Source organism: Heliconius melpomene, chromosome 13 (genome assembly GCF_056956725.1).
Source record: "Heliconius melpomene rosina isolate 202511_hmr_F chromosome 13, ASM5695672v1, whole genome shotgun sequence".
NCBI lineage: Eukaryota > Metazoa > Arthropoda > Insecta > Lepidoptera > Nymphalidae > Heliconius > Heliconius melpomene.
Genome location: NC_140401.1, coordinates 4,062,461 through 4,090,203, shown reverse-complemented (window position 1 = coordinate 4,090,203; position 27,743 = coordinate 4,062,461). Strand labels below are relative to the sequence as shown.

General features: G+C 30.1%; 1 protein-coding gene across 3 annotated transcripts; it reads left to right on the top strand.

Annotated features, from left to right (window-relative positions):
- The first annotated feature begins 258 nt into the window (after positions 1–258).
- On the top strand, positions 259–26,399 carry LOC146532567 (very long chain fatty acid elongase AAEL008004-like). 3 transcript variants are annotated; one of them, XM_085195575.1, is made up of 9 exons: positions 259–599; positions 2,452–2,510; positions 8,979–9,061; positions 13,758–13,948; positions 14,298–14,378; positions 15,906–16,068; positions 18,899–19,035; positions 22,515–22,700; positions 23,796–26,399. In XM_085195575.1, exons 3-9 carry the CDS (start codon positions 9,013–9,015, stop codon positions 23,916–23,918), a joined length of 930 nt encoding a protein of 309 aa, XP_085051701.1. In that variant the 5' UTR covers positions 259–599; positions 2,452–2,510; positions 8,979–9,012; the 3' UTR covers positions 23,919–26,399. The 3 variants fall into 3 exon arrangements, with proteins under 3 accessions (XP_085051701.1, XP_085051702.1, XP_085051703.1); XM_085195576.1 differs by lacking the exon at positions 259–599 and having other exon boundaries at positions 2,371–2,510; XM_085195577.1 differs by lacking the exons at positions 259–599; positions 2,452–2,510 and adding an exon at positions 4,713–5,044.
- The last annotated feature ends 1,344 nt before the right edge of the window (positions 26,400–27,743 follow it).

Here is a 27,743-nt window from a genome sequence, read left to right as displayed (position 1 = left end):
GATGATAGACACAGCATCCTAAAAAACAAAAGTCTAGTAAGCAAAAAAATGATAACATGCCATATTCCACATAAGTCTTTTTTTATGAAAATGTTACTTTTGATGTGTCTTGTGTAATATTTGACTATCTGCCACCAAACAAGATTTTAAGCATAAGTTAAGATTTTGAAATAATGGTATACCATAAGGAAATAGTTGCTTCGAAAAGACTGTAATATATTTATTTTTAAATTGTATGTTTATTTATGTTGGCAATACTGAGTGGGAGTGGAGTAGTAGTAAGAGTTGGGTGTCTGATATGCATTTTCAAATTAAATAAATTTTATTTCTAATTATGCTTAAGTAATATGTACAGTTGTAAATTACAGTATTGTAAACAAATTTCGAGAATTTATGAATCATCCTTAAGATTAAAAAATAAACAGTTATATTTATAACCTATATTAGTCATCTATTGAAGATAAATGAAGAGGTGACAAACGTCTGGAATTGTATTAGTATAATATATTAAAAATTTATATTAACAATGCTACAATTAAGTACCTACTTTATTGTTCTGTGATGACCATCAGTGGTGATAATATCAGCAATTTTATTTGGTGAGTTAAATCATATAGTTATTTTTCTCGCTGGTCAAAATTACTTCTTTCCTAGTAAATAACGAACACGCCCACTGTTTCATCAGCTAGCATATTTTTTGTTTATAACAATTACTCACCAAGCAAGCATAATAGGCAGTGTTATTTTAATGTGTTTAATGTCATTTGCCAACTATCAACTTTCACTCTTACATAAATCAGCTTATATATTATATATGTAATGTATATTTTGTATTATTATTCAATAACTTTTATGTTTACTATGAATTGCTTTATATTCCATATGGGTATATCTGGTAAAGAAGTAATTTAAAAATGTACAATATCCAATTGCAAACTGATCACCAAAAGAATAATATTTTACAAGCATAATAAATAAATGTTTATAGTAATCATAAACCAAATATCATTTTTTTTATGTTAAATAAGATGTATAAATAATCTGTAAATCTATTATATTTGTTAAAACTTTAATATCAGTTGAATCAGTCATTCTTGCACATAATTATTAATTGATACATACTCATATATTGCACACATAAAAGTCATCATACTTATTAGTCAAACTAAACTAAATAACCTAATATATATAATCAGTATGGTTCTGGGGTAGTGGGTCATTGTGTTATTGTAAATATAATGGATAATGATTATGAGTTTAATTCCCGATTTAATGATTAGACCAAATAGGGCACTCAACATGCAATATCTCAAAAATTGGAACTGGCAAAAGAGTGTCTTAACTTGGTTCACACAATGTAAACATTTACAGGAATTTGACTACCTGAATGTCATATTGACTTATCCATTTAAACAAGAAGTAGAAATAAAAAAAAAAACAAGCTAAAATGATATATAATTAACACCTATTAGAAATAACAGTATTATCAACATTAACACCATTAAAATATTTGCATATGTGGCAAGATAGTACAGATACATTTTGATTTTATTTATAAATGTTTTTTTTTAAATATGCTTAAGTATACTTTGCTAAGATTGCTGTAAACTTTACTGTAGGTACACTAATTTTCACATTGAGCCACACTTTGTCTTGTTACCAAAGTGAGGAAATGATAATATTAAATAATCCTTTCCCACTGTGGAAATCAAACCTGAAACCATACATATTTACAGTAACACATTGTCACTGCATCAGTGGCGTAGCTGGGGGGGAGGGAGTGGTGCAGTCGCACTGGGCATCAAAAGGAAAGGGGTGTAGGGGTATTGCACCAGTATTAATATTATTCATAAAGATCAATTGTTAATACGCTATATCAGTGCCCTGAATTTATTGGCAACAAATGCAATTGTGAAATTATGTTCCACTATTGTTTTGTAGCGTATAAATAACCAAATTAAATTTACAATAAAAGAGTTGAATGTGAAGTCTCGTATTATTAACATTGCTACGATACCCGTGGCCCACAGGGGGATTGAAGTCAACAATCAATTTGCTAGTCATAAAGTGCGTAATGTCAAATTTTGCAATAATTTTTATCAAAATCTAATGTTATAACATATATATAGTTATTATAGTTTTGAAACAATAAAAATTTATATATCTGCTCTACTATATTTTAAACGGCATCAAGTCCTAAGCAAATACCCTAGCTACGGCACTGCACTACACCTCAATTGCCTCAATAATATTTTCATATCTATTATTAAGAAAAAGTTAGATAAGAAATGATATTACACATAGTGTGTGTTATAGAAAGCAAAGAATGCTCTATTGAATATTCATTTAGTATCTGTACTGTGAAAATGTAGCATAAGTGAATAAATAGGAGTGATGGAATCACTATTGATACATAGTTGATATGTAAATGTTTATTCTGTTGTGTTTCAGATATTCTATCCAGTTTTACTAAGCTAACAGCTGTTGTTACTGTGATACTAAATCAATTGGTGAGTAATCTAATTAGTATTATTCATGTTATAATAGATTATTTGCAATTTGACTTTTTATCAATATTATATTAAATTTGATATACATTGATAGAATGATTCATAGCCAGCTTGATTATTTCCTTTAAATGTAATGATAACATTTGTTATAGCACTCATAAAAATGCTATAACTAAAATGCTTTAAACTAAAAGTGCTCACATTAAGGTATTTTTTAGTCTACTTATTAAACTTTTTAAATTTGATGACAAGTTTATGGTACTTAATGTTTTTTGTCGCATTATAATAATTTTATAACATTTTTAAAATGTGTGTTTATTATTATACTTTTGTTTTTGTTTTCTTGTGTTTTTGAATGCTTCATGTAGTATCAGTTCAATCAACAACCTTCTTTTAATAGAAATTTGTATACATTGAATAAACAGTTTTTGAGATAGTTGCAATGTATTGACAAAGTATATATGTTATAAGTCTCTATATATTCTGTTTTAATTTTATATATTTTTAAAATATGATTTTTATAATTTCGTACTAGGCGTGAATGGAATGTTATGTTGATTTGTGTATATAAAACAGCACGTACTTTTATTAAATTAGTAAATCAATTTTACATTTTTAAATATAAATTATTATAAAAAAAAGATACATTTAAAAATATAAAAAAAACACTCTTCCGAGGGCGGGACAAGCCATCCTCCAAGCCATCGGTGGCTAGGGCTCCAGAGAGAGGAACCGCCGCACAATACGTGCCGTCTCAAGTAATACTGCCTTCTGTATCCGGTTCTTGATCCAACAGCTAAGCGATAGCCTCTTAAGGTGTTGGTCGAGGCTTTTCGCTATTAAACCATTTACCGAAACCACTATCGGCACAATGATAGTCGCATTGACATCCCACATGGCGGTAATCTCATGGGCTAGGTCCAAATATTTAGATTGTTATTCTTTTTCGGCCTTCACGAGATTTTCATCATGTGGGATAGTAACGTCAACAATCACTGCGCGGCGCGCCACTCGGTCTTCTAGTACTATATCAGGTCTATTGGCAATAATATACCTGTCAGTAATAATAGACCGATCCCAGTAGAGCAAAGCACAGCTATTTTCAAGAACAGACATGGGATTGTACCAGTAGTAAGGCACCTCCAATTCTACAAGGCTGTGTATATAATTATTAATAATTATTGGAATCGCTTTGTTTATAGGGTTGTTATATCATCAATAAATTGCTAAATCAATGGTGTGATATGTGATTTATTGCACAAACCAAACATGTGAATTTTTAAATAACTCATTTATTAAAAAATAGCTCCTAAGGAGAGTTATGAAAGAAAAGTTACTTAGTCTCATCATTAATATTGTTACAAAGAAAAACATTTTTTTTATTGTATATAACATTTATTACTACAATGTTATAATGTTACTAGTTTTAGTATATTAATATAAAACCATTAAAAATATATAAATATTATTTGAAATTATCTCCGTTAGCTGCAATACAGTCCTTTAAAAGTTGGGTCTAGTTATCAATAGCAGCACACTCTTTCTATGGGGAAATATATATTTCTCAATTGTATGGATTGTTTAATGGAATCTAAACCATCATAGCATTCAGAGCGAGCCTTACTGTAAAACTGACCATAAATCAATCCATTGGATTAACCCGGCGTCGAATCTTGCTGTAAGGACCATTCTTGGTTATTGAACATAGTATTAGTTAAGGGGGCTTAACTACCTTCTCAAGAATGATACACTAATGCCGATGTTTTGATGCCTTTTTCACAAAAATAGGGCTTAGTCACTTCTTCATAGCTAATATCTTTGCCTCGAAAGAATAAGTACGATCTTTGATAGACGCTCTTGCACCCCCCGATTAACACAATTATTTTATAGTCTTTTTCACTCTGTCTGTCTTTTATATCTGCCCTCTTTTACACGAGTTCGCTAACAGTAGATATAATAAATAATTAGCTCTACGTATCAATGCTCTAATATCTAATAATGTATATTATTATGAATATTAAGTTTCAACATTCCTTATAGAAATTCCGATAATGTCGTAAAAAACATATTAGAAGTCGTTATAATTGTCAGTCAATTCTGTGTATTAAATGAATAATCATGTAGTTCAAGCGGGCAAAGCCGCGGGCGGGCCGCTAGTTTTAAATAATTAAACATTCCAACATAATTTTCTCTAAATCGCAGACTCAGGTGAATGATGAACTGTTCCTCGTAAGTCCTGACAGCCAGGTTCCAAGGAGTTCGGTTTGCTTTGTATGGTAACGTTTTCATGACGTAAACGAGTGACTGGTGTGGTGGTTGTCACTTGTTCTTAGAACGACGGCCGGGCGGCGGCAGCGGGCTTCAGTCACTGGTCGCGCCGCCGCTGTACGCTACTCGCGTTTGCCCATCAGCGTGCACAACACGATACGCGAAAGTTTATACGCGTATTATATTTTGTATTCAATCGTAGCTCCATACAAGTTTAAAAGGGAATCCGTTTCCTATACCACCATTTAGGATAGTTCTCTTTTTATGTAAGTATTACTGTAATTTATTTTGTATTTTCGTATATATTTTTTTTATACATTTATATAGCCGTGTGTGCTTCATGAATTATTATTATTATAATGTGGAAAATTTCCTTAAGCAAGTGCAATTAAATCTAATATTATTTCTTTTGTTTAAATGTTTTTTTTTTTAATTTACTGTTTCTTTTAATGTTCGTTTTTACATGTTTTAAATTTTAAGCATCACGACTTTAAATTTTAAATTAATTATTATCTAACATTTGTCATAAAATTTCATGTAGTCATCGATTTCTTTTTTAGATCTCTACCTTTTTTTAATTTGTCTTAAATTTTAATTAATATTTATGTCCTACTTAAGTACTTATATAACAAAATGCTTATATCACGACATAATTTAAAAATCGTACCCGCTTAGAAAATCAATTAATTTTTAAAATTAAGGTTAATTACTAAATAGTATAATTCATTATTTTTACAATATTAACTTTCCCAATATAATGTAATAGAAAATGTTATAACGTTAGTTATTAAAAATTATATTGTGAATATAGCCTCAAATGAAAAATTCAGTTCAGTCAATTTTTTAACAATGAAATCTCGGTCTTGTTATCACTGAAATTTATGCGCAATTTAGGCAATTATGATAATTAATGTTTTACATGTTAAGATGTCGTAATTATAACAATGAATAAAGACATTGCAACCAATACAATGATCAAATTGTATTTTAACAAAAGTGACAATACCAGTTTCCAGATCACAACCTTCAAATTGACTTAATATATGCATGCGTACAATTTTTTATAAGAATAGAATCTTTTTAAAATTTATTTTTAACAAATTATTCAGTTATAGTAATCAGTTACATAAAGAGCTAGCGTCGGTGTCTTAATTGACTACCACCGCAGCATGTCGATGGTGGCTATTGGGAAACACCTATGTTGCAAAATCGTAAAGTTTGTATAGTGTTTGCATATACTACAATGTAGGTATAAGAACTTAAGCCGCAGTTTTTATTCATAATAATAGAATTTCGAGATAATGTTTTAATTTAGTTCGTTTTTAAAGAGAGAGAAGAGAGTTTTGACGTACTAATTCAGTTCATATATTTTGGTATGTCGTTTATATTGAGTGAACTTGTTTACAGTATCCTTGATGAATACGGAAATTTTAATAGATGTACTTATGTTATAAATGTAATTATTTGCAAATTTACAGTTTTTCATTTACAAACACACATCTTGAATATAATAACACCAAATTAAATGTTCTACTCGTATATAAAACATAGGTATATAAAATATATGTAAAGTTAATTTTAATGTAAAAATATCGTTCTAGTTAACTAAACAAACAGTTTAAAGTCAATGGAATGGAAACACTTTACAAATCGAATTGTTGATTAGAGTAAAACGACTAAAGTAATCGAAATTCTACTAGAGAAAAATACAACCCCTAGTTTGTTTTTTTTTACAATGCATAGGACGATTTCACATAGCGATTATTACTTGTATATGTAGCTATATACTGTAACTACTTTTTTTTGTAAACAATACGTTGGATCAAAAAATACGATAATTTAAAACAATAACATTATTATAAAATATTACGACTATTCGGATCATTTATATTTCTCATATTTTAATAAAATTATAAAACTTGAGACATTATATTTGCGTAGTATAATATTATATCAAATTATTTTCCTTTTACGACATCGATCGTTGCAACCGCGCGAGATTGCCTGTTCGTAAACGTTACTTCTTTGCACAATTGTAATTTTCCTTTCTAGAATTTAATGAAATAGTTTTCAGGCGCTTTGTAATGTTGTGCTCTGTATGTGATGCTCTGGTTGGTTTGGTATTCACCTTCAGCGATTGAGTGAAATTGTGCTCTAAGGAATTCATATCCAACTATCCGTATTTGGCGGCACGTAACATGTGTAACGCAATGTTTGAGAACATTCTATGGGATGGATGTCGGGTAGTGGGGTGCGAGTTTGTGGCAGTAGGTCACTGGTTCCTTACGTAAAGTGCGCGGCACCGGCTGCGAGTATGCGCCCGCGCATGCCGTACCTCCACGCTGGTGAAAGTTGTGGGCTTCACGGGCAACTCGATGCGAAATACTGTCACCTGCTCTTTGCCATCGTGGTTTTACCAAAGTGGATTTACGTTAACGGCGTTACGTAATAAATGTATTCTAATAACGATTAATTTTCAACGTCATTATAAAAAACTGACAATTTAAATATTACGCTTTAAAACGTTCCCAAATATTCATCATAGTTTTTGTTGGTATTATACGAGAACTTACTATACAAATTTGAAATAAGTGGTGGAGAATTTCAGGTTAAGGTCACATATCAGTAATGATTGTATAAGAGTTTTGGTTATTCATTCTTTGCATTTAACTCGGCCGTTGTTATTGTATACCTATGTACGTAAGCAACCCCAGATGTTCAAGAGAATATACGAGAAGCGAGTTAAACCTTCATATATACCAGTTTTTTTTCCTACTTCCTTAATTATGAGATATATTTAAGTATCCGTATAAATATTTATTATCTTATTTCATAGTATGTAGCGACTATTTTAATTGTTACCCTAAATTAAAATGGAATTTATAAAAAATATTTTTTTGTAAATTAGTTTTTTTTTACATTTACAATGTACACAAACATATACAAAACTTACTTATAATATTAGCTACTAGGCAAACACATTCTTAGAATGGAGCATTACGATCTGCACGATTAATAGTTCTCGACTATTGATATCAACAAAGTGTACTGTTTCTCAGCGATCAGCGATGTTATGCGATAGCAGTTCGACGAACGTGACAATAGCACGAAAGCATTTAATGTGAGATTAGAAATAAACGTGCCAACATTGCTTCCGATGTTATTCTTCACATATAAACATATTATGTAAAGTCAATTTTAAAATTTACATTATATATAAGTTATAACATGCTAGTTCTCCAGAGTTAGGTGGAATGTCGGGAACGAAAGTGTCTTAATAGAACCAGAGTGTGTTTACACTAGGTTTCCAGATATACTATGCCACTAGGTTTCCTCCTATGTGCGGAATACCTATGTTTAATAATGTAAAAACAAGAAATGAAGCGTGCAGGTACAAATACAACGTTGCACTTCCGAAAAGATACCTGGGAAATAGTAAGGCCCCCCTTTCTCTCTATATTGCCATTGTATCGTAATTGCCGGAAATTCTCTTAATCGCTCATTCCGTATGCGAAATCTACAAACGACCAGTTTTTAAGGACAGTGCTGCAATATTAACTTGACGCTTCCGCCATGTAATTTACAACCACGATCTTCAATATATTAATTTATTATTCATAATCGATACTTAAAAAATATTAAAAAAAAAGCGAAATATTACCTATATGTAATTATATTATTTATTTCAAATGCTATAATTTAAATTCTAGTTTATTAATACGCCGTCATAGTGTTAAAAATATATATTGTTAGTTTTAGTTGTACGTACTTGAACTTACGTTTAAATGATAAAACGCAAAGGCATTCCTTGAATTATCAATTCAAATGTCCTATACAATATAATTTGTGTATACGTCATTTTATTTTAAGTAGAGTAGAGCAATCATAGTAAAATCCTTCTTTTTCCTATAGAATTACTGTGACGAGATACGTCCCATCAAGTATGGCGAGACATTACTCTTGCAGCTTGTAAATGATTTTTTTTATATATATATTTTTCACAAAAATATAATTCAAAAACATAATTGAACGAGTTGCACGTGCCGAATTATAGCTACTCCAGATCGGCACCAAATAGCCCTTTAGTCACGAACGCCTCTCCATGTGTCACACATGACACAACGCTTTTACGTTAACTGCCCTAATTAAAACACCATAGTACCAAGCCCCTCTATTTAAACACCATTTTGTTTGTTTCAGATATAATTAGTTGATAAGAGTATAATATCCAAAGATGGAGAGTATCTACGGTTGGTACAAGGATCTCATGGACAACAGAGGCGGTAAGTGTTTTTTTTTTTGGTATTAGTTTTATGTTAAAAGTTTTGCATAATTTACAATAACATAAGAGAGAAAAGGAAATCAAACAATTTATACATTTAGTATCTAATAATAAAATGTAGAGATGTTATTTAATACTAAATTACTGAAGATGTTTTTCAAGGTTATTAATATAATCAAAATTTACTTATATATTACTAAAAATAACATCAATTCTCACCTTTTGTGGAAAGATGATACAAAAAAATATATAATTCAGTCAGTAGATGAATCAACAATACGTGAGACTATCTAGCAACAACAGATATCATTGTTTAATGTAATTTATTCATGACTATTACACAGTTTATTTTATAGGTTTACTTTATAGTTAGTCTAGCAGCTAATATAGGTGCCTATAACATTCCGTGCAAGTTATCGTTGGAAAATCGACGCAGGACGATCACCTTTACAGATTTCATTTTTATTTATTATTTATTCGAATTAGTAGCCAGTCATTGGCCCCCTAATAATATATGAAAAAGAATTATACTTAACGATTGTTAATTAATTTTCGGTAATTAATCGCCGTCTTAGAGTGTAAACCTGGTAAAAACCGTTTTTTGTTGTACCTGCACTCATACCTACTCATACATTCATACATACTGCTACATTTTTACGCCATTTGAAAGAGTAAAAACAATAAAATAAAGTAAAAGTAAAACCAAAACAATTTTCGTAATTGTAAAAATTTTCTGATTAACTTTTTTGACTCTACTGAGAATTTGCTTACTAGGCTGTTATCAGGCTCATACTCTAAGCTGGCGTTGTCTTAAATAACATTACAAATTTTTTAATATTACGATCGTAGAATATATAGAAAAATAAACGATTGTTTACTTACTTCTTGCGAGTAGGTTAGGTATTATTCATATGCAGATACCTATTTAACCAATAACTAACAATATTAACATATTTAACGTAAGTGCACATATATAAAAGAATTTACAAGTGTTAACAGACAGTTTTTATTCAGTTAAATGTATAGAAAGAGACAATCTAAAAAATATCGCGACTCTCTTAGAAATTAAATATTTAGATAATTATTTTTAGTTATACGAATAGTTTAAGTAGCAGATAAATATAAAATTAAAGTTGATGATTATGAAAAAGTTTAAAAAAAATACGAACCACGTGTCTATAGTGTTTAGTTGAAATATATATAAAAAAAAGAAACCAAACAATTTTAAGTACGCAAATGCAAGATTTACGTTACTCAAATTTAATAGGATAAATTTGCTAACGCCGCCACTCGTAGGTAGTTTGAGCCGGCGTTCGACTTCGAGCTAGAGCTAGAGCCAGTTGGAAATTTGCTCAACTATGTTACGTAAAGTATTACAAAGTCATCCACTAGGGCATAACTATAAAATGACGCTATCTCTACGACTGTTATGTCAGTGATGCCTTCGCAATTTTTCACCTTGCCCCTGAATATCTTTGGACTTGTTGAAATAATTTGATAATAGCTTTTTGCTGTGAGTAGTAATGTTTATATATTTTTTTTTCTATATCTAATAAATCTGATTAATAATATGTAAATACTCTTGTAAGCTATCATTGCCATTTGACATATTTGTAATTAATTACAAGGTAAAACAACATATTATGAGTATAACATTAAATATGTAAAATATATAGGCAAAATTGTTAACATTCTTAAACAACAATTTCAATTGTAATATACATATATACATACATTGCACATTTCAAGAGTTCTTAAAAAAATTACCCTACCATTAGTTCCACAGATCTTAGCGTTTAAAGAAACAAACAAACAAACTCTTACGCTTTATTATATTAGTATGGAAGTATAGATACATATTGTTAGGAATGAGACTGAAATATGAAGGATACCTTTTTTTTATGACCACTCTTAGTAGACGTAAAAAATATATTTCTAAAATATTTTTATTTATGCAGTGCATTGCAATGATCTATCAGAGAGGTTGTAGTACTAGATCGATTATAATTCATTATAAGTAGGCATATGAATAAAAAAGGCTTAAGAAAAATTCCTTAGTAGCTTTAATTAATTTCCTGTTTATTAAATTTACATACGTATTATATGTGTGTGTCAACGTAAATCTTTAATATATAAATATTTAAACGTATATAATAAATAATAAATAAAATCATAACCTAAATAAAAGCCTGATAATAAATAAAATCTTTATCGTTTAAATCATTGTAAATGTACATATGATGACATTTAACACAAATTAATATTATAGAAAACCAACACAAATTATATTATATTAAATTATTAAATCAAAACACAAATTAATTATTTTAATTTTTCATTTATATTTAAAATACCACGCATATTTTACTTCTTATAAATTATGTTTTAATAATAACTTCTGGAAACTGCGTTGTGCATGTGATACATGTATGTAGATATGAAGTCTTAAACATCAAATTACTTATTTTTAATCGATATTCGATACATATAAATAAAATTGTAGCGTCTGTCTGTAATTTCAAAATAACTGTGTGTTTTCAAGAGCCTGTGTAAATAGCTATTATTTATACTATTTACCCACCAAAACACAGACAAACGATGTTAATATTTTTGTCTTTCTGTTTGTCCGGAATTGCTGAAGCCCCAAATTTCCGCGTGATCGGATTTACGCGTGAAAAAGGCGTTTGGCATGTGCCTACTCAAATATTTTTGTATTAAATACGTCAAACATTGCGAGCAAAAAAAATCGCATATTAGAATTTATCAAATGTTTGACAGGTTATTTAATCATACTTAAATAACACTGGACAACCAAACAACCAATTTTCACACTTAAATACACTTGAATAATATAAAATAAAAAATAATCGAATAGTTTGGGCGGGTGAAGCCGCGGGCGACCCGCTAGTAGATTATAAATATAAAATTATATTTTCTTAGAAATTACATGAAAGAAACCTTTTTATACGAGTTTAGTATGGATACAAGTTATATGATGCATACTTACTTGCAATTAATATAAATAATTGCTATATCCGCGTCACGTACCTACTACTGTTATTTTGTAATAAATTTTAAGCACTATGTTTGTTGCTATATAAAATCGATGGTAAACTATAAAATTGTCAAAATCGTTATTACCTTACAAAAATGTGACATTGTATTTCTTTTGGCATAACGTATAAACTTCAAGTCCTGTTAAGGTGTAACTTATTCGTCACACCCGGTTCACCTTCTCGTCTTGCCTTCGCAACGTCGTCGTCATGAACATGACGCTAAATTATGCAGAATAATAATAATTAATTATGGCAACAAATTTATTTATGAACCTAAATGGTTCCATTCAATATTATATAACATGTTTTTTTTTGTTGTCACACATATCCTATATACTATAGGAATAATCAAAAAGTCAGTTAGTTAGTCAGTCAGGCAAACACTAGAAAGTATAAGGAATCTGGTAACTATTACATTAATAAATTGAAAGGAAGTTGCTCTTGTAAAAACATAGAATAGATAAATTAATATGTTAATCGAATCGTTCAATTTTTTAGTGAGGTTTTAATTAAATGTTATATTATCTTAAATCGATATAATTATGCTAAATCTTTAGTTCCATGAACACAAGTAGCATGTCAGTCGCGCTAATCAAATCAAAACATTTTAAATTAATTTATTAATTTAATCATGATATTAAATTTACAAAAGAAGTAGATAGAATGATTTCAGCTTGGCTATTATCTACTTACGGAAGGTTTTATGCATATGCATAGGAATGTGTTATTCTGTCATCTGAAAAAGCAATATGTTGAAAATGAACTAGAACTGTTATTTTATGCTGTAATATGTACATAAATATTTTTATTGTATCAAAAAATTGGCGGAAAGTGGGGAACGGAGTGTCTTCACATTAGGTTTTCTCTGCCTACCCTTCTATGTTCGAGATACAGGATGAAGATGAGAAAAAGAAACCTAGGTTGTCAATTAAAACTGTTTTGTTTCATGGTAAAATGTTTTTTATCATGACCAACTTCAATCACCATATAAATTCAATAAATTTCAATTGCGTATTACCTTTTTTACAGGATTTTTGTAGATTCTAAATTTAATGACGCATACCAACTCTAGATTTACAACACTTTAAATTAAATTTACTTACGTAACTAATATTTTGAAAATAACAGAAAAGTGTGTTTTTTTTGTCTTCAATGTAAAGTTAACTTAATAGTTAAATAATACTCAATTATTAACACATTTTTCTAATAAGATAATATTTGAGTATGATAATCTAAATTTCATTGTCGTATTTTCTAACTTACAGGACAGCCCAACTTTAATCAAAATCGGTTAAGTAGTTTTTGTGATATAACATAGTCTACAAAATATGCTTCATACATCCTTTTATATTAATGTCAAGTCCTTAATTCACTACTGTTGAGTGCCACGCGCCCGAAATTTCTGACGATTTGTAGTTCGCACTGGTCAAGATATATACGAAATTTTGACTCAGCTTTACCCTGTCTTAATGGGTTTGAACACTAGGTTCCCAGGTTCCGTCTGCCTACCCTGTTATGTTAAGCTAAAAATAAATTGCTTGTTCTACACCAGCTACCACGTGATGGCTCTATATTTATTGCTCAAAGAGAGTTCGTCAAATATATTTCATAGAGTTTCTCACGAATTTGCTCTTGTTTCAGATCCTCGTGTGAAGGATTGGCCTATGATGTCCTCACTATTTCCAACGTTATTCGCGTGTATTTGCTACGCAATATGCGCAAGGAAAATTGGACCAGCGCTGATGGCCAACCGGAAACCCTTCGAGCTGAGAAATATACTCATAGTGTATAATCTAGCGCAAACAATATTCAGTGCCTGGATATTTTACGAGGTAAGATACATAATACATATCTAACTTATATTAAAATAAGTAAATAATAGTTTAAATTATTTTAAAATGAAAAAGATTCATAAGAACAAAGGATACCGGCCACGATAATATGTGCTTCATGAAACGTAGTTGATTTCCGTGATATATAATATTATATTATTTAGGTATTATTTTATATTTTTAAGTAATTATTTTGATTTAATTGACCTATCTTATGTTCATTCAATTATTTCAATATTTTTATCTACAACTAAGCATTGTCTTAAGAAGCTTTTAGCATTTAGTCATAAGAAAAAATATGAGTTGATTATACATTCTTACTATATTACATGAAAATATTTGTCGACAGTATTTGGCAAGTGGTTGGTGGGGTCACTACGACTTTAGGTGTCAACTCGTAGATTATTCTCGAAGCCCCAAAGCGATGAGGGTAAGTGTATGATCAAATTATTATAATATTTATAAAAAGTAGTTATTCGAAAATGTAGAAGCTTAAGCTTGGTGCTCTCGTGTATACCAAGCTCAAACTTCCAAGATTTTTCAATTTGCATGAAAATTTAATGATCTTTTTGCATATACATGCTATTCAAAAAGTTTGAATTAGGTCTTTGGTCTGAGATGAAAGATCTGAGAAATAATCTACCTAAATCATTTATAATTCAATGGCTTCGAAGAGATTCATCTTCTATTCAATTAAGAAGAGAAAGAAATCCCTCTTTTTTTTGTATTAACATGAAGCTGTTTTATCTGGCTCTTATACCTACTACATTTATTACTTCAAAGTTGAAGAAGAGCGTTATCAGCTTAATTAAACATATACCTATAATAAAAGCAAAACTAAAAGTATATTTTATTTTAAAAATGTTAACATTTTTGTTTAAAATATGAATAAATTTTATAATTTAATTTATATTAACGTAATTATGTTTAGAAATAATTAAGTAGCTTTGTTATATTGCGTATTTTTTTAAGACATATTATTAATTACACGTATAATATAAATATTATATTTATTGAGGTGGTTGTCACTTGTTTTAAAAATTAAAAATCAGCTTCTCGCTGTATCCCGCACACAGCAGGGTAGGTAGAGGGAACCTAGTGCTAAGACACTGTTGGCCACTTTCTGCCAAATTATGGATTCATTGCGTGTTGAGTGGCAGAACTCAACGCCGCGCTTTCCCTCGACACCAGAGCGAAGAAATGGAAATATAAATGTAAATAAATATTTCACTTCCTCGAATGGGGATCGAACCCACACCCGTCGCGTTACAGTCACACCCTTGTGCCACTGCGTCACGACGTCCTCGTTAAAAAAATTGACCACAAAAAGCCGGACCTTGTCTCAACCGGTATTTGAAACGCCATTTATTACGTTATGACGAGAAAATTTCGAAATATTGCAAACGCACATAAAATATTCAAACTGTATAATATATATATATTGCCTCATACTTAAATTTTACTAATTTGATTGTGACCGGATGATATCTAATATCGAGTTCAAATAATCGTTACCTCAAGCTGTCTCACCTCGGTAGTACTAGTAACAAACATTCGTAAGAATATTTGGATTTTAGTAAAAACGTGTAATTGTCTAGTATAATTTTTGTGCTATTAATTTTTTTTATATATGTATATATTTCCACTTCGAAAAACATTTTTGTTTTTGTTTTATATTTTTTTTCCCTCCCTTTTTTATATTAATTCAGATTGCCTTTTTAACTCAGTTATATTATGTTGCATAGACTAATATTTGTTCAAAAACAAATTTGTAATGTAATTATCAAACTTTAAAGCTTATTACATTCATCTGTTGTAAGAAAAAAAAGGTTATTAAGATGTAAAATCAATTTCAACTGAATAAATGACTATACCTATATTAAAAACGATATATTATTTTTATAAATTTATTTAATATTGAATCTATGTTTTTTCAACTTATTTATATATAATTTAGATGGCGAACACTTGTTGGTGGTATTACTTCAGCAAGTTTACGGAATTTTTCGATACTCTCTTCTTTGTGCTGCGAAAGAAGAACGAGCATGTGTCAACACTTCACGTGATACATCATGGTATTATGCCAATGTCCGTCTGGTTTGGACTTAAGTTTGCACCAGGTACGTTAAATATAAATAAATTTATATATATATGAATATTACTATTATTAAATTAGTATTAAATATATCATAGTTAGTATGTATTTGCGTAATTTTGGTTTTTAATATTATTTAAAAAATGTATGCTTGCCCTTCATTGACGTATTTTTTAAATTGAATTATTGTTTAATTATTGTACTCTGTTAATTGATTTGATTAAAACTCACGCACGTATATTACTATTTAAGTCTATATATTTAAAAGTTCCAGTCGCGGCGTACTCGTACAAGCGTGCGAGGTTAAATGCTACACGCTGTGGGTTCAATTCCCAATCGAGGAAATGAAATATTTAATATCTCCTTGCTTTGGTAACGGTAAGGCAAAGCAGGTAATTAATCCGGCTGAAAGTGGGAACGGAAGTATCTTAATGGAAATTAAATGTCCTAACACTAATCCAGGGTCCCTCTGCGTACCCTGCTATGTGCGGGATATAATATAAAGTTATTATATATATATATATATATATTCTAAGTACATTTGCAGTATTGATTCACTAATAACATGTTTGACGTATTCGAGCACTTGGTCCTTGATCTTTATCCTCACTTTTCTCATTCAGCTATATATATTAAAGAATCATAAATATATGGTTCTAGTGAAATAGCATAATAAACAATTATGATAAAATCAAGATTTAACAACTAATTATAAAATTTCGTTTAACTTTTAATATATATTTGTATTTATTGTATTATTATAAAGATTTGCTGTTAAGACGACATTTGGTTGATATATAAACTCTATTTTAAATCGTAATAGATGAGAGTGCTAATTTGAAACTCGTTCACAAAGCAATAAGAACAAATATTTTAACACAGCAATCGTACATTAAATATTTGTTTCAGTTTTCTCGGTAACGTTTTTAACGATTAACGCCTACTAATACTGTGTAGATAACACATAGGTTTAACTAGCGACCTCCTCCTGGCTTCGCCCACTTGTACTAATTTACCAACTTGTTTTACTTTCGTCTTCTAATAACATGACGTATTTCGTCTTCTAAAAACAGTACGTATACTTGTATTTGAAATTAAAGTTTTAGCCAATTCTTAATTTTGTCAATCAGCATTCTTTAAAATGGTATAACTTTTTTTAATTATAAACTGATTGAAATAAACACTAATAGACACTAAATGTTAAACAAAGCTTCTCAAAATACAGTAGTGGAACTGCAATTAACTGTGTCAACTAAAGCCGTTGCTGAGTTAAGCATGAATAAACGCACATATAAAACACATATTTTTTAAAAAATCATTGTTTTTATTTTCTTATGTTATTAAATTCCACCAATAACATTTTTTCATATATATCTTCGATGTACTTACTGATCCTCTACGATGTTATTATAAGTATAGATTAGCACTTACGTCTTCTTAGATGAGCTAAAAAAGAAAATCAACATTTGAACTATTTACTTGCTTGTAATCTTATAGTCGTAATATAGTTTTTCCCAAATTCCAATAACGTTGATATCAGTGTTAATATATATGTCAAATTTTGTGATTTTGGCTAAATATTAATCGCTTATAATAATGTTTTTCGAACTCTGCTATGTTCTACAATAGTGTGATATTCTATCGTTGCTCAATTCGACAAATATTTGAAGCCGCGATCTCACACTGGGAAATTAATTAAATTCATTTCTCTGTTCTGATAAGCGTTGAGTATCGCTACTCAAGACGCAATGTCTGGACTCTTAAATTCAGGCGGAAGCAGGAAACGGGGTGTCTTAACAATAGATATTTTCTTCCTATCCTACTATAAAATTAAATGAAAATTATTATGTAAATGTTTTATGCTATGCATTCCATTTTCCTATAGCACATACCTATACCTTACTATACCTTACTATATATAATTAGTATTGAGGCTCATGGATGTCAAGTTCATAACAATTTGACTTAGCAGTTCAGTACAATAACATGAAAAGTCGTCTAATCACACGTTTAAATACTTGTTCGCCTCTAGCCTTAACCTGTTAATGACGTACATTATACTTGATATAACATTATAATAAATCCAGTTTATACATATAATTAAAATTTACCTTTGAACGTCAGCTATTAAGACATCAATTGCTTAAGATGGACGATAAATGAAAATGGCGTGTAGGTACCGACTCGTAAGGCAAAACATTTTCAATGATTCTTACTTAATAAGCAAAAACAGTGATGTCTGAATGTGTAATGTTTTTTTCCCCCGAGACTGTTTTACATACATGATTATAGATGAGGCATCATCACAAATGATTATTTGGCACAGTTTTCTAAAACGCGATGTAGACTTCTTTTCCGTTTCTGCTTTAAACGCTAGTTTCCATAATTCCCATTTCCATAATTCTTAATTTTTTTTCCCTTCCCACTCTCTGCCGAATTCTGGAGGCATTGCGAAGAAATGAAAATATTAAATATTTCACTTCCTCGAGTGGTAATCGAACCCACAACCTGTAGCACTTACAGTCACGCTTAATTCACCCTTGTGCCCCTGCACCACGACTGACCTCTAATTTTTTTTACTCATTTAAATTAATGTTTAAATATTCTTAAATTACAATTTAAATATATTTATATATCATAAATAAGTATATATGTATGCATTTCCAAATACAATATATGTTTAGTGTGTATAATTATGTGTATAGAATATACATATATTTATTGTGTATGTGTTTATGAATTTCGACAAACTACCCTTGTCAATTAATCTTTTCATTTTATACTTCTACAAGTTTTATTTTGTGCCAAAAAGAATCTAACAATAATGTATGTAATATACCTTTATTTTGTCGTAGGTGGTCACAGTACCTTCTTCGCTCTGCTGAATACGTTTGTCCACATCGTGATGTACTTCTATTACATGGTATCGGCGATGGGACCCAAATATCAGAAATATATTTGGTGGAAGAAGTACCTCACAGCCTTCCAGATGGTAAGCCAAGCCAATCTCGCTACAAATCTATTTGATTATTAAAAAAAAGAAGTGTTCTTAAGTCTTTTTAACTTTGTGTATTGCACATATCAGACGCATGTAAATTATTTTCTATTTATGTATTTTTTAGCTTCACGAGGCAACATGGGAACCTGATTTTAAGACACTCCGTTCCCATTAAGGCATCCGTTCCCTATTTCCCACTGAAGTGGAGTTCGAGTAGGAATCGAGCCGATAACCTATCGCGTTTACAGTCGCACGCTGGTGCTCCTGCGCCACGTTTACGCCTCTTTTACGTAAATACATTGTAAAATGCAGTATTCATTTCATAAAATATTTTAAAACTTGTTTAAATAATACTTCATTACGCACAAGAAGGTAGTTTATTAAGTTCATTGTAAATCTGATCGTAACTTCTCGACGCACAGACAATTAACGTAATGGTCATAATTTTGAGATATGCACCTTGAATTGGTGATAAAAGTAAACTATTAAGCAAAAACTAACACTGTAAAAAATGGTTGGCATATGGATATTTAATTAATTTCCCTTCGACGAATATCTAATATATGTACATACATATATTTTGCAATAAATGTCAGTTTTATTGGGGTTCGTCATATATATTATGACTTCATAGAATGTTAGTTATAACTACGTTTACTGTGACAATAGCAAATAAATCATTTAGTGGCTCATGAATATAATAAAAGGTTTTTCAAGTTAAAAGAAAAAAAAACGTATAAATGTAAAATATACAGTTTTTCCCTGAAAAAAATTACTAGTGCTATTTAAATATTTATTAAAAAACAGTGATATAAGTAATAACTTAATAAGTAATATAAACTGACACTCATTGAATACAATGACTTATTCATTTTTATTGTTATAATAAAGCTATTTACACACTAATGATTAAATAAATTTATAAAAATATATATTAGGCACATATATTTTAAGAATATATCCTCTTTGATAAGAATTGCTTGAATGACTATATAAGCGCTAATTCATATTTCGACACTGTTTTAAGTTTATTTATTTTATGTATTTTTATATTTACTAGGTATCGTGTAGAGTAACGATTGCTTCGCTGTAAGACTATATAAAATTATGATTTTATATATTTACCAGTGGCCCCTGCGGGGATTCGCATTTTTTTTCATTATTTAATGTTATTTAAACGGTTGTTATACATTTAATATTTCATAATTTAAATGTTATAGTGATTTCATTTAATTTTGCTCGCTTCATGAAACAACTGAACATTTTTCATCACATATTCATACACTTCAATATGAATTCAATGCACTTCTTATGTGTATATTAAAATTGTTTATTCTGCGACTTTAATACGTATCTACGTAGTATAAAATGAACTAACCAGATCTTCCAATTAAGTCTTTTTTGTTTTATTTACGTGTCATACGTGTTTTTTACCGTCATTTACACTTTTTTTACAATTTTCGCATTTGCGTTGTTTTGGCATGAGATCTAGATAGTTCCTATAGTGTATATATAAATTATTAAAGAATAATTTATTGGTTCTCTGTTTTTTATACGGAACAATTATGTGTGATCTTTGGTGCCATCAAGGGCAAACCCATAGATTATTTAATATAAATGAGTTTATATTGTCAATCACTTGAAATAAAAAACTGTTTATATAAAATTGTGTTAGTGTCATTTTAATAACATTTATTATTATTAATATTAAACATGTCTAAGGTTTTTTGCTCTTTAATCATATTATTATACGTTTTTTACTCGAAATTTAATTAAATTTTACTTACTCTGGTATTCATTGAATTTTAAGTTCAATTATAACAGGAGGCCAGTCGTGGCGCAGGTCTACAAAGTGTAACTGTAAACGTGGCAGGTTGTGGATATCGATTCCCACTCGATTTCCATATTTTTAATTAATTTCTTCCGTTTCGAGCCAAAGTGCGGCGTTGAATGCCGCAAGCCATTCCTCCAGAAATCTGCGGAAAATGGGAAACGGATTGTCTTAACACTAAACTCCCTTTATATAGCTTACTGTGTGCGTGATCCAGCGCGACGTTAAAAAAAAAGTTATAACAATGCAAATAATGCGTAATTACGTTGTAGAAGAGAAACACAAAAAACTTGCTACTATGTGTTAATTTAATACGATTGTATAATTTATTAAATAAATATAACCTTGTTATGTAATAATAATTATGTACTTTAGTCAAGTTTGTTAGTTTTAAAATCACTAAATTCTTGGAAATGCAAATATTTAATTTCAATTTTAACCTTGTATCGACGAGCACATTGAAAAATATAACGTATATTTTGCCAAATTGAAGCATTGAAGGTAACTTATTCGTTTCTATTCAGGGTCAATGATATATGTTTGGCCATGCAGAAATATATACATAAAGATGAAAGCTAATTGCATTCTATTGAGAAATCACGAACATCATATTATATTGTTATGATCTACATAGTTGTGTTAAAAAATAGTGACGTACTATAATTATATATTTCAGTGTAAAGATGTCTGTCTATACATCATTCGTTTGATAATAAAAAGAATTATTACTCAAAATTAACTCAAATTAGCTTTTTAAGAAAAATGCACTTACGTACGAGTACATATGTACAGGTCGTGAGGCTTAAGCCGAGTGATCGATGAAAGTGAAGCCAGAAAAACCCTTTAAAAATTAAGTTTTTCATTATAGATCAATAAAAAAATCAAACATAAAGAATACGAATCCTTCAACACTGGACAATGCATCCTCATAACTGTTAATAAATGAATAAATCGTACCGCTATATTATGAAGAATTGTTTATAATTTTTCGCTTTTTTACATACATTTTTTCATTCTTGTACAATAATAGTGCCAACTTTATCTTTAATAAATCGAATATAAAAGTATAGTATTAAGTAATAACTTTGTGATGATGCTATCGGCACAAGAGGCTGTAGGCCGGTTGTCAATCAGCGGTTTTGAGTACTAGATATACATATATCAACACTCACCAACCTCTCGGCATCCTATCCGTTCCTCATTTTCTGCCGAATTCTGGAAGCATTGCGTGTTGAGTTGTGAAACTACGACCAAAGCAAAGAAATGAAAATATTAAATATTTCATTTCCTCGAGTGGGAATCGAATCCATAAACGTACGCGGTTATAGTCACACTTTGTGCCTCGGGCCACGACTGGCCTCTACTAAATTATGAGTAGAAAATTAGAAACTTATAAGCATTTCATCGATTCATCGTGCGGGTGTATAACGGTATCTTGGAGGGTACGAATTTGACAGCAGTAACACCGATTCCATTAAGCCGCCTTCTACCTATGCCGTCTTCAAAGTATGATCTAGAAATGAATTTGAACCGAAGATATTTTTAGACAGATCTTTGAGCAAATTAACTCTCAATATTTTAATCAATTTTAATTAATTTGAATATGTTGTAGACTTTAATATATGTTTATGTTTCAATACAGGTACAATTCGTGCTGATCTTCAGTCATCAATTGCAAGTGTTGTTCCGGCCGTCCTGTCAGTACCCGCGCGTGTTCGTGTATTGGATCGCCATGCATGGCTTCCTGTTCTTATTCTTATTCAGTGACTTCTACAAAGCGAGATATAACAAGGCTGAAAGGAAATCTAAGACTAATGGCCTTTGTATGGTAAGTGTCGCCTTCGCTGTCGTATTAGGACTCATTGAAATATTAGCTTTACACTGTATCCTGAACGTAGCAGGAGAGGCAGAGGGAAACTAGTGTTAGAACACTACGGTCGTTATTTTCCGACCAATTTTTGAGATATTGCGTGTTGAGTGGTAGAGCTCACCGTCGCACTTTGTCTTGTTACCAGAGCGAACCATTAATAAAAATAATTATTTTCCCCAAAGTGGGAATACAACCCACAACGCTCGCGTTTACAGTCAGACACTGCGCCAAATAACAATAAATAAGTTATTAGAAAAGAAAAATCTTCTTTATCTATATCACATTTTATTTTAAGTAAGATTATAAATTACTTTTGTTTGTTTCAAATTTAAATTTATTAAACAGTGTAAACAGGAATAAAGCGTGTAATAAAATAATTAATATTCATTGCTAAATGGAAATGCAAATAGACCTATTAATATTTGATTTGTTTTCGCATTCCATATATTAAAATGTAATTACTGTTTTTTTTAAGCCATCTTGTTATATATTTTTTAATTTGTTGAATAGGAAGAATATAGGATGTATATATGTTTATATAAACTCATTATATTATGTAACTAGTTGTTTTATAGTTAGCGTTCAAGGTACTTCCATTGAAGGCTTAATGACCATAATGGTTGATAAAGATTAATGAGGAAATTAATACATATTGCACAAAAATTGTATATAAACTAAATGTAGGTAGGTGCTATAAAATAAAATGCATTTTATAATTTTTTACATTATTGCAATAATAGTCATTTGAATACTTAGTTTTATGATTTAGGGTAGGTAAAGTCCATTCTCCACCTTGAGCCTGAATTAGAGACATTGTCCATTTAGCGGAGCTCAACGACGTTCCTTGTTTTAGAGAAGAGAAATTGGAACAAACTATCGCATTGTATCGAAAACAAATTTAACCAACCAAAGTAATGTCATTTTAACACCCCAGGTTATGCAAGGGGAGGGACTCCGCCCAATTTTCATGACACAGCGTGTTGAGTGGCGAAACTTAACACTGAACTTTGTATACGGAGCTAACACTGCATTTATCCCGCGTGTTGATTACAGACGGTGATGGAAGACAGCCCGCTGACGGGCCAGGCCGGCTACAAGCACGAAGCGGGCTCCGTGCCCAACTCCTACGCGTCGTCCGCCGCCGACGCCTTCGTGCGCCGCCGCCCGCTCTCGTAGCCGCCAGGAGCCGCGCATGGATAAAGGTTATCTATTAAGAGTGTGTACATATAATAGCATCATTCATGAAACTCTTTAAGCGGAATTAAGAAATGTACAATGCTAAAACTTTTATATTTATATAAATATTGTTAACATTTCTTTATTTTAAAATTGTTGAGATTTTCATGACGAAAAAAATTGTATTTAGTGTTGTTCTTTCTGTTTCGAAATTGGAATTTTGCTACCTTTTTCCATGGGTGTGTTCACTTTATAACTATAGGGTTATAACTACATAGGTACATGGACTATGTCACGTCACGCCCTTCCAACTTGTGCTTTATTTATTTTTCGATTAACATTTAATTAAAACAAAATGGTCGTGTACCTTATTTACTTTATTGAATATATATAATATACGCTTCGTCGATGATGAACAATTTTGAATATCTATTTCAATAGAGTTAATATAGAGGAAATGTTTAGCCAAATATAATTATCGATTTTCTTTAACATTATCATTTTAACGACGTCTTTAATAAGTATGTATTTATAGTTTCCTTATTGTGTTTCAATAAATTATTCGCGAATATATTTTCATATTAAACATATGTAATATTGTAAACTGTTCTATTTTACTATATTCAAATATTTTTTTATAAATTTCAGTTGACATACATTTTTTATATTCAATATGAAAACATAAAAGCTAGGAATTCGGAATTAATTGTTTTTATCACACATTTTTGTAGAAAAAGTCCAATGACGTCAATATATTCTATATGGAATTGATTTAAAAAAAATATATACCAATGTACTTCCTTCTTTATATCGCCTTATTCTGTTATAGTTTTAAATAAGCATAATGGTAATAGGTGCTAGAAATAGAAATCGCATTCAATATGAAACAAATTCAAGTTTCTTAATTACGATTTTTTTGGGGTAAAAAATGTCCCCTTGATAATCTTGTTATTTTATTTAAAAATCTTTGTATTATTTTATATTAATCCTTTTTATAGTTATTTTAATGAACAGTCATTAAAATTACTCGTATTCACTATTATATTCAATTGTATATAAATACAACAAATATAGATATTAGCACAACGTCCCACTCGACCTTGTAATTTGTATCATCGAATGCCTTACATTATTTTTAAGTACAAAAACTATTTACTAGACTATAAAATGTTAAATGAATAGTTATTTTGTAAATGTTATCGGTTTCGGAGATTAGTAATATTTTTTCTTTAATGTATAAAATTAGAAAAAAAAAGCGGAATGTCGTTAGTATGTTATTGTACATACAATGGAGGAGTCTACTTACATTCGTTATATTTAATAAATATTTCTGTATAAGATTGAAATACTGATACGGAGTCATCCAGAAGTGTGACTAGATTTGGGATGGGGTCTCAAATTTCGTATGTGTATTACAATTTGTATTGTTATTTACTATCAAAATGTAATATACAAACAAAATCCTGGCTGTAATAATTTCAATGTGTAAATTATGTGACGTCACAGTTTTTATCTTACCAAAATGACCAGCTATGTTAAGGGCTCAGAATATTATGAAAATTGCGTGACGTTCCTTGTCATCCGGCTCTTATACAGAAATATGTTTTTTTTTCTGTAAATATTCGTGGAATATTATATATTAAAATAACATTGTTACCACATTATGTTTATTCGCATCCAGTGTCATTGATTTCAATTATTTTTCCATGCCCAAGCATTTATAGTAAATTTATTTTAAATATTGTATTATATAAGAAATTATCGTATTGTAACCCCGTATTGATCCTTGAACTATCAGTATTTATTTTACAATATATTTTGAAACACATGACTCTTACTAATGAGTTGAGCTGCCACTAGTGCAAATAATTTAATTTCAATAATAATTATATATGAAATAACAGAAAGTAGTGAAATATGTAATATATCGAGATACTTCAAGATATTTGAATACAGTTTGCAAATTGAAACCTTTTTAATTGGGATCTCAAGGGACCAAGGAGGTACCTTTTCAAGATAGTTAAATGTGTAGAAACTTGTCACAAAATTATAAAATGTGTCTCTTATCGCAATTATAGGGGTTAAACATCAAAAAATCCTAGAAATCAAATGTTATTTAACCAGGTTCGAAAAGTCCCGTTAACAAAGGCAGTCTCCCTCTTAACCAGATTTCCATGTAAATATTATTAATAATATTTATTTTATGATATTAATAATATATTATGTTAGTATCCAGCGCCTTAACATCAAGAATCAAGGAAGGGTTAGTTATGTAAGATATTAATTATTTCATCACCGGGATTTTTTTGTATTTTATTTTGTCTAATGTAATTTTGTTTTACATGTTGGTGTGTTAACGCTTTACGTGTTGTGTGAACGGCGAACGGTTGCTTTGGGCGGAACACTATGCTCAAATATTTGCTGCGAATTCACTGTTTTGCAACCTTTATTTATTATTTTAATAAAGTATTTTACAAAATATCGTGTATGTTTTTTTTATTATTATTATTATTTATCCTTTTTTGTACGACTTGTCAATTTTCATTACTTATAGTGTTTCTTTTTTATTCAAAACGTATTGAGATTGAATTCAATTGGTGAGAATTATAAATAAATATATAATGTTTCTTAATTCGATTTGTTTTTTTTAACTTCACATTTGTCCCGCACATTAATATAGTATGGTAGGCAGAGGGAATTTAGTGTTAAAGTAACCCTTTCCCCACTTCCGGGACTCAATGCTGCGCTTTCCATTTCTTCGCTCTGGTGTCTAGGCAAAGTTCTGCCACTCAACACGCAATGCCCACAGATTCGGCAGAAAGTGGGGAACGTAGTGTTTTAACGCTAGGTTCCCTCTGCCTACGCTGTTAGGGGCGGGATACAGCGTGAAGATCATTTATTTGATTTTTGTTATATAAATAAAATTAAAATTGTCTGTGAATTAAAAATAACCGTGTTTTTTCAAGTGCGAAGCAGCGGGCGGGTCTTTAGTAACACAATATACACTTATTCTTATAATATTTTTTTCTGTTAGATAAAAAAATACACCAAAAATATTTATGTAAAAGCTATTTTCTAAAACTATAACATTTCCATATAAAAGTATATTTTTCGTATAAGCATTTTTCATAATACTTAAGATAATTTGATAGCCTTGTAAATAATGATTTATGAGAACAACTGAGCGAGGAAAAAAATAATACAAATATGCACTCCATCGAACCCACAACTATCGCGTTAACTGTCTAACGGTCGCCTCGGCAACTTTTCTTTTAATATTAATAAACGTCTATTACAAGCACGCCATCTATATTTTACAAACTAGTTTATTGACGCAATGGTCGACCACTAAAATTAATATTAATAAACGATAACTGACGCAAACACCTTTTTATGAATAAATAGTAAACATATATACTAAATACAGGTACTTACGTAATCTTAAAGGTAAAAATTTGTTATAAGGTATTTTATGTTTTTTGTCGTATGACGCTTTTCTGTTAGTGTTGGTATCCGTAAGGTTTTTCCATATCTCCCTCAAGATTTTTGATTTGACTCGTCCCTTTTCATTCTATAGCAATCATGGAATTATTAGAATATTATCTATTTATAAAAATATATAAGTAATATTATTATATCCAATCTGGTACTTTGAGTTGCTGCGAACTTAAAGCATAAAATTTTATGTTTGATAGATATTTTCTATCAATATTGAAATTTTAGGCCGTAGTGGCGTAGCGGCACAAGGCTGTGACTGTAACGCGACGGTTGTGGGTTCGATCCCCACTAGAGGAAGTGAAATATATTTCTATTTCTTCGCTCTGG

Coding starts and splice junctions, on each gene's coding strand:
- LOC146532567 (XM_085195575.1), top strand. CDS start 9,013: ATGGAGAGTATCTACGGTTGGTACAAGGATCTCATGGACAACAGAGGC. Junction 13,949..14,297: donor GTGCCTGGATATTTTACGAG/GTAAGATACATA, acceptor ATTTGTCGACAG/TATTTGGCAAGTGGTTGGTG. Junction 16,069..18,898: donor TGGACTTAAGTTTGCACCAG/GTACGTTAAATA, acceptor ATTTTGTCGTAG/GTGGTCACAGTACCTTCTTC.